This window comes from Monosiga brevicollis, genomic scaffold (assembly GCF_000002865.3).
Source record: "Monosiga brevicollis MX1 MONBRscaffold_10 genomic scaffold, whole genome shotgun sequence".
NCBI lineage: Eukaryota > Choanoflagellata > Craspedida > Salpingoecidae > Monosiga > Monosiga brevicollis.
In genome coordinates, this window is record NW_001865047.1 from 584,625 (window position 1) to 595,962 (window position 11,338).

General features: G+C 55.4%; 2 protein-coding genes across 2 annotated transcripts; one reads left to right on the forward strand and one right to left on the reverse strand.

Moving 5' to 3' along the window:
* Positions 1 to 372: 372 nt before the first annotated feature.
* Positions 373 to 6,183, forward strand: MONBRDRAFT_25467 (uncharacterized protein; the record flags this gene model as incomplete). The annotated part of the gene is made up of 17 exons (XM_001745757.1): positions 373 to 470; positions 558 to 659; positions 779 to 896; positions 1,044 to 1,851; positions 1,968 to 2,385; positions 2,505 to 2,688; positions 2,782 to 2,841; positions 2,983 to 3,058; positions 3,157 to 3,278; positions 3,361 to 3,543; positions 3,670 to 3,731; positions 3,845 to 3,917; positions 4,076 to 4,531; positions 4,653 to 4,744; positions 5,381 to 5,636; positions 5,839 to 6,078; positions 6,145 to 6,183. 17 exons carry the CDS (start codon positions 373 to 375, stop codon positions 6,181 to 6,183), a joined length of 3,387 nt encoding a protein of 1,128 aa, XP_001745809.1.
* A 732-nt stretch (positions 6,184 to 6,915) lies between these two features.
* On the reverse strand, positions 6,916 to 9,322 carry MONBRDRAFT_25468 (uncharacterized protein; the record flags this gene model as incomplete). The annotated part of the gene is made up of 11 exons (XM_001745898.1): positions 6,916 to 7,053; positions 7,141 to 7,228; positions 7,338 to 7,392; positions 7,501 to 7,625; positions 7,768 to 7,836; positions 7,929 to 8,003; positions 8,090 to 8,142; positions 8,441 to 8,511; positions 8,600 to 8,831; positions 8,920 to 8,982; positions 9,068 to 9,322. The coding sequence occupies 11 exons, from the start codon at positions 9,320 to 9,322 to the stop codon at positions 6,916 to 6,918; spliced, it is 1,224 nt and encodes a 407-aa protein (XP_001745950.1).
* Positions 9,323 to 11,338: the final 2,016 nt, after the last annotated feature.

An 11,338-nucleotide genomic window follows, 5' to 3' on the forward strand; every position in this document is an offset into this window, starting at 1 on the left:
ACACACACACACACACAACAACACATTGACCGCGTGCTCTCTCTCTCTCTAATTTTCTGAGAGGGGACGCGGCTCGAGGTAAGGGCTGTGACATGCACGCATCGCGGGCGAGGTTGCCGTGGCTGGGGGAGGTAGAAGTGGGGATGGAGCGTCGGGGGGGAGGGGGGAGAAGGTGTGAATTGAACGGGTGGGGGGAAGAGAGGAAGAAAGGAGGGTCCGGTGATCGACATTGAAAGGGCGCTGCATCATGGTTGGGAGCATGGATCGAGGTTGTGCGTTGACAGATGACTGGTATGCGCGGCCCGTAGCGCACGCAGACCTTCCTCGGAACGAGTGTTGGACGGGTGGTGTTGTGTGTGAAATCGCGCCAACATGGTGGGCAAGGCCAAGCGCCAACTCCGGCGGCAAGAGCATGACGCTCAGGGTGATGGCGCCAAAACAACCCTCTTTGTGCGCAACCTGGCCTTTAGGTGAGTAGAGCTACCTGCCCTGTACACGGCTTGTCGCCACCCGAGATGTTGCTCACGCCTCTCGTTGACCGATTGCCCATCGACTAGCGTGACGAGCCAGGATCTCGAGGATCTTTTCAGTGACATTGCCCCGGTCAAACAGTGCTTTGTCGTCAACGACTCTCAGACCGGCCAAAGTCGAGGCTTTGGGTGCGTTGTTCCCAGCCTGCCACACACGAGAGCATTCCAAATGCCACGCCTCCGTTTCCTAGCATCGGCATTTTGCTCACGCGTGAATGTTCGTCTTTCACTCCTTTGGCGGAATCCAGATATGTGCGCTTTGCGCTGCACGATGATGCAGCCGAAGCTCTGAACAAGTTTCAAAACTCGCCGTGCCAGGGCCGAAACCTCAAATTGGATTGGGCCGAGCGACGTCAGCCTGAGACGGTCTGTTACCCTGTATTTAGGGCTTGACTTTGACCGTCACGGAATTCCATAATGGCTTGCTTGCTTAGAGAAACCAATCCACAACCAGCCCAAGCTCCGCCCTCAAAGCTCACGCCTGATCGGGGCACCCGTGCTGAATTCCAATAGGTTCGTCGGCCCGAGCGCAAGTCACACCAAGCCGCTGCTCCAGTCGATGAAGACGATGATGCGCAAGAAGCCGCGGAAGACGCAGAAGACGCGACAACATCTGCCGCTGACCAGGACCAGGCATCGGCTTCCGAAAGCTCGTCAGACAACGACAGCGATGAGGAAGAGGATGAGGAAGCAGCCGAGGAGCAGGCAGAGGACAGTGATGAGGAGGAGGAAGTCGAAGCGGATACCAATCTTGATGACGAAGAGGATCACAGCGATGTCGAGGAAGAAGAGGCCGCAACACCCCCCTCCCAGCTCAAGCAGCACATGGTGCGCTCGGATGACGACGAGCCCGCCGCAGCACCCGCCGCACCTGCAGCCAAACCTGTGCTCTCACAGCTGGAAGTGGAGGGCTTTGGTGAAACCGAGGAGCGCACTGTGCTGTTGACAGGCCTGGCCGATGGCACCAAGCGCAACCATGTCTACAACAAAGCGCGCAAAGCTGGTCAAATCGAGACGGCGGTGGTGGAACAAGATGCAGAAAAGGGCCTGATTGGTCGCATCACTTTCAAGACCATTCGCGATGCGCTCAAAGGCGTGAACAAACTGCACCTTCACGAAATTCATGGCGCTCGCGTTCAGGCCGTGCTGGCCAGCCAGGCCAACAAGGCAACAACCGTCAAGCGACCCACGAAGCGGGCCCGCCTGATCCTGCGCAACTTGGCTTTTGAAGTTGATGAAGAGAAGCTCCGTCGCAAGTTTACTCGCTTTGGCAAGATTGTCGAAATCAAAGTGGTTCGCGACGAAAAGAATCGCTCCAAAGGTCAGCCCTTGCATCAACCCTGCCCCTGCTGCCACACGTTGCACCGTGCCAGCCATCGTGCTGTGACCCAAACCTACCTTCCTCGCTATTTTTCCTCTCACCTTCTCACTCTGCAGGTTTTGGCTTTTTGGAGTACGCAACGGTCGGCACGGGTGCCACGGCCATTCGGGAAATGAACGGCGTTGAAATTGAGGGCCGCCCCATGGCCGTCGATTGGGCCCTCTCAAAGCGTGACTTTGAGCGCTTACAGGACGAGCTTCCGGCCGAGGAAATGAAGGGCATGGCTCCCGGCAAACTGCGCTCGGGCAAGCGCGATCACGATGACGAGGAAGGCTCGGACGAGGACATGTCTGAGGATGAGGATGAGGATGCCGAGGAGATGGATGAAGATGAGGATGAGGAAGAAGAGCAGGATGATGAGGATGCCGAAGAGATCGAGAACGACGATGAGGACACAACAGGACGGGCCAAGCGCAAGCACGATAAGAAACCGCGTCGCGAGGACGTCGATGAAGGCAAAACCCTGTTCATCCGGTGAGTACGCCCTTGTCGCCTCTGGTCGTCGCCAACCACGACGTGTCGCCATACCACGATGCTCTCCTTGCTCCAGGGACCGGTCGCCTCCTCACCTCCCGCATGCCCTCATTGCTTAGCAACCTGGCCTATGATATGGAAGACTACCAGTTGCAGGCCAGCCTTGGTGTTTTTGGGGATCTTGAGTACGCGGTCCTGGTGCGGGATCGTGAAACGGGGCGTGCCCGTGGCACTGGCTTTGTCAAGTTCAAAAACAAAGCCGATGCTGACAGCTGTCTGCAACGCATGGAAGACACCACACTGGTTGGTTGTGCCACTGCTGCTCGTTTCCCATCTGACCCTGCAATGGGCTGGAGACCTTCCTGACCTTGCGCCATGGATCAATCTCCTTGATAGCCGCCCTTTGAGGTCTCAGGCCGTCCCATTTCCGTCTCCCTTGCCCTCTCACGCAATCAGGTCAGAGTTGCAATGTGTGGTTTGAGCGCTGGGCTCCCAACTTGTGCCCAGCCCCCTCCGAGCTTGTTCGTCTCTTTCTTCAAGTCTGTTGGCCGAGCAACGATCCAGCATGCTCAAAACACCTGACCTTGGGGTTCACAGGCCACCGAGGTGTCTACCGAGCGCCGCGAGCAAGCTAACAAGGCAGACAAGCGAAACCTGTACCTGTCACGCGAAGGTAGATTTCTCACACAATCAAGAGCTAGCAAAGAGGGGTCACTGCCGTTGGCAGCACATGGTATGGCTCACTGACTGCTGCGCAACTAAACTTGTTAGGCTTTATTCCTACGGACACGCAGGCCTGGGTTGACATGTCAAGCGATGACCAGCGCAAGCGTCGCAACCTAGAAATTGAGAACAAGGCCAAGATGAAGAACCCCAACATGTTTGTGTCCAAGGTATGCTGGTGCACCTGGTGCACGGCTCAGTCGCGGCCCGTCTCCCTGGCCAGGATCTCAAGCCCTTGCTCTGCTTGTGTAGACACGCTTGTCGGTGCACAATTTGCCCAAGATGCTCAAAGACGCGCAGCTTAAGGCCATCTTCCGCGGGGCGGGTGAGGGTGCCATCAAGCAAGTCAAGGTGGTGCGCGACCGTGCCCGCGTGGATCGCGAGGGCAATCCTCGCTCCCTGGGTTACGGTTTCGTGGAATTCAAGGATCATGAGGTCAGTTCTCATGATTTTTTTTCCTACCCCACAAGCCAACAGCAATGCCGTGCCTGACGAGTCAAGTCGTGGCCTTTCCCCTCACTTGTTTTTTTTTTTTTTTTTTTTTTTTTTTTTCCCTTGCAGTCGGCGGTGCAAGCGCTGCGCACTATCAACAACAACCCGACCACCTTCACTGCGGAAAAACGGTATGGCAATCCTTTTGCCTTTGCTTGAACTGACCCCCCCATCGTTGTGTTATCGTTCTTTCTTGATCTGGATCGACAATCCACCAATCTCATCGCCACTTGCTTCTCTTTAGCCCCATTGTCATGTTTGCTTGGGATAAGGTGCAAATTTTGAAGCAGCGTGAGGCGCGACAAAAACGCTTGGAGGTATGTGGCGTCTCTTTGCTCTCGTGAATTGGTGCATTCACCGCTTTGGAGGCCCAGTCTCGCAGCTTTGGTCTTCCCTCTCCCCGCGTATTTTCCTGATTCTTTTTCTGATCTTGTGCTTTGGTGCTTGTTTGCGTGTGTGCCCCTCTGTATTGTAGACCAAAAAGAAGCAGTTTGCGACGGCGGCGGATCGAGCCAAGGGCTTGGTGAGCCAGTTTGCCGCCGCCACCGGTGCGACTGTGCCAGCTGATGGTGGTGAAGCTGAGAACCAGGGTAAGCGCCAGCGCTCGCGTGGTGCCAAGCGAGCCAAGCGAGGTGATGGCGAAGGCAACGAGGAGAAGCCAGCCAAGACCGCCGCGCGGTCAGACCGGCCACGCAAGGGCCAGGCCGCTGGTGCTGCCTCCAAGGCGCCACAAGGCAACAAAGGTCCTCGCGCACCGTCTCGGGACCGCCCCGCCGCACCGGCGCAAAAGGCTGGTGCCGGTCGCGCTGGCAAGCGCCCGGACCGCAACACGCGCCGTGGGCGTGACACGGAGCTGGACCACTTGGCTCAACTTCCCAAGTCGGCACGCACCCCGAGCTCGAACAAGCGTTCGGCCAAGCGACCTTCCAAGGTACGTCAGTCTTGTGGACAGAGAGGCCTCTCGCCCATGCCTAGACCTAGACCTGAAACGAGGTCATACGCTGGCATGTCGACCTTTGCGCATCGCATTCTCACGCCGCTGCGAAATATAGGAGGCCCAGCAAGAGGCCAAGTTTGAGGCCATGGTGAAGAAATACAAATCCAACCTGTCGGGCTCAACACAAAAGCTGGCGAACAGCAAGTGGTATGATGTCTCTGCATAGGGACGACTGGCACATGTGCGTTTATTCTGCTTGCCCAGTCAAGGGTGAATGCCAGCAGGGGCGGCCTACCTAATTGGAAGTTTGGAACCTCGGGCTCCCTATACAAAAAATCGATACAGTCATGCCGAAGCGCGCTACCACCTGAAACGTCTGACAACGATGCTCGAACATCTGAAGGAACAGCTGTTATGGCCAAATTTCCTTTGGAAGATGCTCCACCAAATCTGAATCAAACAGCCGTCATTTTTACACTGGTAACGATACAAACTTTTAAAACTTCCCTCCCTCTGTGTGTGTGTGTGTGTGTGTGTGTGTGCATGTGGCGGTCGGCCGGGCGTGTGCTGGCTGCCGTTTTGGAGGTGATGGAGCGGGGATGGGGATGGAAGCGGGGGATGGTGGTGTCGTGAAGCCATGCATTTGGACGTCTGCTCAATCGGGTTGGAGATGGGGTGTTTGGGGTGAATGGAAACAGGGGGCTCGAGACAAAGGTTGCTTAGTAGTGAGAGAGAGAGAAGATAGTGTGGCCCATGTGCAGGGCCGTTCGATCTGGACGAACTGGCGCGCAAGCGCAAGCGCCCTGGTTGCTGTTTTGGCCAGTGTTGCTGTTTCTGCTCCAGTTGCGATGGTTATTGTTGTGAATGTTGTTTCGAGTCTTATCTGCCCGAGCCTGCGTTCCAGGCTGAGCTGACCCTTTCCGTGTGCATCCCGCTTGTGCAGACGCAGCCTTCCTTCTTGCGGATCACAAAACCGGACACAATGGCTCTCCGACACGCTGCCCGCACCACTGCCCGCCTCGCGCGCCCCATGCTGCGTACCTACGCTGACGCTGCTCCCGCCGAGGCCGTGAGCTTCACCTTCACCTCTGCCTCGGGCGTAAGTCTTTGGATCATCATCGTCAGCTGCTCTCCGGGAATTTGGGAAGCCGCTTGCAGCAGGGGCACCACGAAATCCTGCCAAGAGTGCTTGCTTCTGCATACACAAGGCTGCGAGTCGCCTGGCTCGTGGCTTCAGGTTTCCGAGCCATGTGTTTGTGATCGCTTCTCATTCCGCTTGTCATCATGGCGCGCACCCATAGACCTTCTACGATCAGTCCCCCGTGCAGCAGGTCAACGTCCCTGCGCTGGACGGCGAGTTTGGCATCCTGGCTAGCCACGTTCCCGTGGTTGCTGCCCTGAAGCCCGGTGTGATCTCCGTGGTTGATGGCGGTAGCACGGCCAGCTTCTTTGTTAGCAGCGGTGTCGTTACCGTCAACGCTGACTCGTCGGCCCAGGTTGTTGCTGAGGAGGTTGCTCGTCTGGAGGACCTTGACATCACGGTGCGTTGAAACAGAGCGTACCGTTCCCTTTCGGCGGGCGCCGGGCGCATTTTTCTTTGGCGTTAGACCCCCTTTGGTGTCATTTTTCCAGCCTTTCCCCACTGAAGCTCTCAGACGGGGCAATAGAATCAGGATCAAGTCGCCATGGTTTTGACACGGCAAATTGTTCATGCGCACCCTGATTTTGGCTCTCGTGTTGGGTTTAGGCTGCTCGCCGTGGTCTGGACGAGTACAACAGCAAGCTCGCTTCGGCCGCCGACGATCTGTCGCGTGCCGAGGCTGAGATTGGCGTCGAGGTCTACTCGGCCATGGTCAAGGCCCTTGAGTAAACTCAGCGTCCTTTCTGCGCGAGACTGACCCGGCCGAGCCTCGTCTCTCCAATCCCCTCTCACCCCTTGCTCTTCTACTGTCTTCCTCTATATCATGGCTTCCTTTCCCACCTCTTCCTGCCGTGCCGTGCATGCTGGAGTCATAGGCTTGTTGTGCGTTTGTTTTGCGTGAACTTGACGAGCCTTGCTCCTTTTGCTGCCTGCTAATGTTGCCCCTCGGGCGAGAGGCATGTTTTCTGGTGAAAGGGGTCGTTGTCTGCACCTGTGGTGGTTTCTCCCAGCCCGGTGTTTCCTTGGACGATGTGCGGCACGCTGTGACACACATCCCTCCATTCGTTTTCCCTTTGCTTCTTTTTTTCCCATTTTTTTTGGTCCCCTTTTTAAGCACGAAAAAACCCCCGCACAATTCAGCTGTCCGAATTGTTACGCGAATAGTCTTATGCCGTGACTCCTGCCATGGACAGTTTGGAGGAGCAATCTGTGATGCTCGACTCAGGGGGACAGTCAATTACTCGCGCTTGGTCTTGGTCTGTATGGGAGAGATGTTTTGGTAGGCCATCTCGAGATAGCCGGTCGCTGCTTCTGTTGAGGTCAGCAGTTGTTGCCGCCGTAAATGTGCGTAGCACACGTCGCTCACAAACAAGGTCTGACAAAGAAGCCGACATGGTGAGATGAGCTGACTGGGATGGGCGAAGGAAGGCATGTAGATGTGGCTCGTGGCACAGCGACATACCAAGGACGCATTCAAAACGACGGTGGCAAAGTAATAAAAGTTGGGGTTGGCAGCACCCACGTACACCCAGGCATACCAGATGACGGGACTACGGCATGACGAGCAGCGTCATGAGAGAGCACAGCGTGCGCGCCTTTGCCCGGCCCACGAGCATACACACACAAACAAATGGGTCGTTCACTCGGGTTGCGCCATACCAGAGCACGGCACCGATGAGAATGCCGATACAGGAAGCATGAATGTAACGCATCACTATTGGCACAGAAGGGAGGCGATCAGTAGCAGTGAGACTTTGCTCGTGGTTGGCATGGTGCTGAGTCATGAGTGCGTCAAGAATCACGGCTGCGTCGTGTGCATTACCATAAAGATGGCCTGTGGGCAAACAAGCCAAGACTAGGACTAGCACGACGTCCGGAAACGAAGGGTAGGGACGAAACACTGTAATCATGCCGTAGAGTGCGCTCATCAGGATCGGAGGCAGCACTCTACCGCACAGGCATAACAACCAGTGTGAGCCTTGCTGCACAGTTTCCACCTCCCCCACACACGACACCACGCCCATCCGGCAGCGCAAGGCGGTGGGAGGATATGGCATGATGATCATCACACGACGATCATCTGACACACCTGAGCTGCAATACCAGACCAGGTGTCAACGTCAGCAGAATGGTAGGTCCCAGCGCCAGGAAGAACGCACTGCACGCGGCGTTTGGACCAGGTGAGATGGTATTCCGCCCCGAGCTCATACTCGACGCGGACCATGCAACCAATCTCTGGGTTGGACGGACCGGTAGTGCGAGAACATTTGTGTGAAGAAATACCAAAACACTCCAATGTTGGGTTGCTGGTCCTCCACGAGCATGCTGGTAGATAACACACGACAAGAAAGAGAATTAAAGCACGGTAGGTGCAGCCATAGACCCCGTAATTTACCCAGGCTTGAGCCTACCGCGCGCCCACTGTACGGGCCAGGAAGTGAATCGAGCCTCCTAGAAGCTGGGCCTGGCCCGCGAGGAGGCCCCCAAAGGCCACGATGGTGAGCACGGCGGCACGCCACGCATGATGACGATGGCCCGTAGCAGCGGCGCACCATACGCCGATCGCTGGCTATGATGGTCATGGGCGATTTGGGAAAGGAATGCGAGAGCAGACAAAGAGGGGTGGAGGGGGCGAAATGAGCCGAGCACGACCAAGACAATTGCAAACAGTGGTATGACAAGTCAAGGGTCCTGGCCAGCGTCAAACATGGCTGTGAGCGTGGACATGGGGAACGGTTGACAGTACTGCTCGATACTCTTACAATTAGCAAACAGAGAAAAGGGTTCTGGTTGATGGCAAGCGCGAGGGCCAGGCTGCTCAGCAGCACTTGGCCTATGACAAAAGGACATGTTTTGAGCGGAATGTGGATCTGTCAGAAAGCATTTCAATCGCGTGTACGCTGGAGGAGGCCGGCTCATACCATGAGCGGCACGCTCGATGGCTAGGAGAAGGAAGAAGTGCTCAATGACCACTGTGCCGTGGTGGAGGAGAGCCACAATGCTGTATGGGTTGAGCAGGTATAGTCCTGCAACCAGTAGGCTCCAGACGGTGTTCGGTGCCTGGCTGACCAGCCAGATGGGCGTGGCCTTGATCGCACTCAACGCATTGTCATCCAGCTGTGCACCACCGACTGCTTTTGCTTGCTGTAGCAGCTGTGTGTGCGTGTGTACGTGTAGCGGCGTGAGGCGTGGGGCGAGAAGGCTTGAGATACGATAATGATACGTTGCGTCTTTGTCGTACCTCGAGACGACGCACCAGGGGTACGAGCCGATACAACAGTACTGCTGCCGCGATGTGCAAGAGCTGGAGGCCCGGTCATGCATACGTGTGTGCGGGTGTCAGGCTACTGCAGCAACCCTGTGGCTCTGATTCGGGTCGAGCAGCTTACCCAGATAAAGGACGCGACGTGGGTGTGTAGGCTGGCGTACAGCGCAATGACCAGCGGTGACTGCTTGCCACGGACGGGCATCATGTGAGAACGCACGGTCCTGTGGGTAGTGGTGGCCCGACGGGGCGCACGTACCTCGTGTACGAGACTGGAGCTGTACGGATCACCATTGGTCTGCCACAGGTAGACGGCTTCGTGTACTGTGCTCGCACCTGGATGAGTCCCACTGCTTGCTCCAAAGTCCCGATCCTCCATTCTCTTCCATCCCCTACCTCCCCCTGCCCCCTTTCTCTTGCCTCCCTATCCCACCACCCCGCGCCGTCTGCACTCACCTCGCTCCCCGGCCGTGAACGGGGTCATGGCCTCGACCGCCCCGAGCACCATTCCGCCGGTCAGTCAGTCTCAGCGATGATGCTTGTTGTAATTGAAGATGTGTTGTTGAAATTGTGTTTCGTGTGTGCGAGTGTGTGTGTGTGTGTGTGTGTGTGTGTGTCTCTTTTTCTCTCTCTCTCTCTCTCTCTCTCTCTCTCTCTTTCTCTCTCTCTTCGTTTCCTTCTTATGAATCTTGGCTACGCTCTCCTCGAACCGCGACGGGTCAAGCAATACGGGCGAGTGCGCATGCTTTCCTGTCTGTGAGAACAAACGAGCAACGACGATACTGCCGTGATGGTAGGTATTCGACATGCAATCTTGATCGGGTTGACTTGACAGGCTGTGCTTCCATCTCAGGTTCGTTTCGCCCTACAGGCCATCGACCTTTTTGGTTGGTGAATTGTCGGATGGATACACGTGAGTCGCCATGCACCCGCACTTACGGTGTCAACGACGACGTGCAGCCTCGAAAAGCACAGCGATACCTTGAGCAAAGGCTCATCGGAATCATCGAGTAAACGACGGCCGTATGTACCGATCAGAAATTCGAGCAAAATTACACGAAAAAAAAGAAAAAAACACGACACGAAAACGCTGACAAATGTGAATAAGGAAGAAGAATCGAATGTCATTTATATACAGATTTATGCTCTGCACTGTCAGCACAGTTAACCAAAGGTCACGAGTTCAATTCTCGTAGGTGCCTCATAACCACTGCTTGGAACCCTTCAACCGGTTCTCGGCGCCTTAGCTCAGTGGTAGAGCGTTGGTCTAGTAAGCTTTCTTTTTGCCATATTTTTGCTTTTGTACATGTGACATGTCGATTTGTTTCGCGAGACCACTCCGTCCGCTTTTTCTACATGTCGAGCTTTTCTGTCTGAACGGGGCATCGATCGTTGCATGGATCCTGGTGGTCGGCCCACGCGGAGGCCGTTGTCTTGGGCTCTCACATTGAGAGCAAATACCCCATTCTCGCAAAGTCAAAGTTTGGGGGGGGTCTGATCGTCCCCCTTTGGACCTTGTGCTTAGGTCTCATTTTCTTCTGACGGTTCATATGGAAGGTTATCCAGCCGGTGTGTATAGCTGATCCGAAGCAAGTGGATTATCGTAGAGAAACAGCTGTGAGGCGAGCCCAGGTCTGAGCATTCAAGATGCTTTGATTCAGACTCTCCTCACGCTCTGGGCAGCGTAGCGTCTGTCCGCCCGTCGAAATGTCAAGTCAACCTGTTTGGTTGTACTCTGTCAAGCCAGGCTCGGCGCTTGTAGGCGCCGAGCCTGGCAACGGAAGGGGAGGCAAGGTACACGCGCCTATTCAGGGCGTCAGCACCCGGCCGACTCCTATCCGAAACCCACCTTCCACTTGCATCACTTGATCGCTATTTTTTTTTTTCCCCGTGTTTTCTTCTTGCGGTTAATCAACGTGAAGCTACCCCTACTCTTTGTGTTTGGTGCTTAACGGGTCAATAAAAAGTTTACGCGCGCAACAGAGCGAGGAAAAGTGCAGTCGCCAGAAAAAGCAAAGATATGGCAAAAAGAAAGCTTACTAGACCAACGCTCTACCACTGAGCTAAGGCGCCGAGAACCGGTTGAAGGGTTCCAAGCAGTGGTTATGAGGCACCTACGAGAATTGAACTCGTGACCTTTGGTTAACTGTGCTGACAGTGCAAGGCATAATATTGTATATAAAGCCAAGTATTTATAAAGCGACGACAATGTCATACAAATATCATCACCTTTGCCGTTATGCTTTCGTAACCAAGTTTGGAGCCCTCGTGTGCGCGCGCTGCGCAAACAGCATCGGGTCGCGGCTCGCCGACAGCAGACCTTGCGCTTGATGCCCTTTTCTGATCGAGGAGGAAGAGACGCTATATATGTAAGAGTATGTACGATCTCATCCCA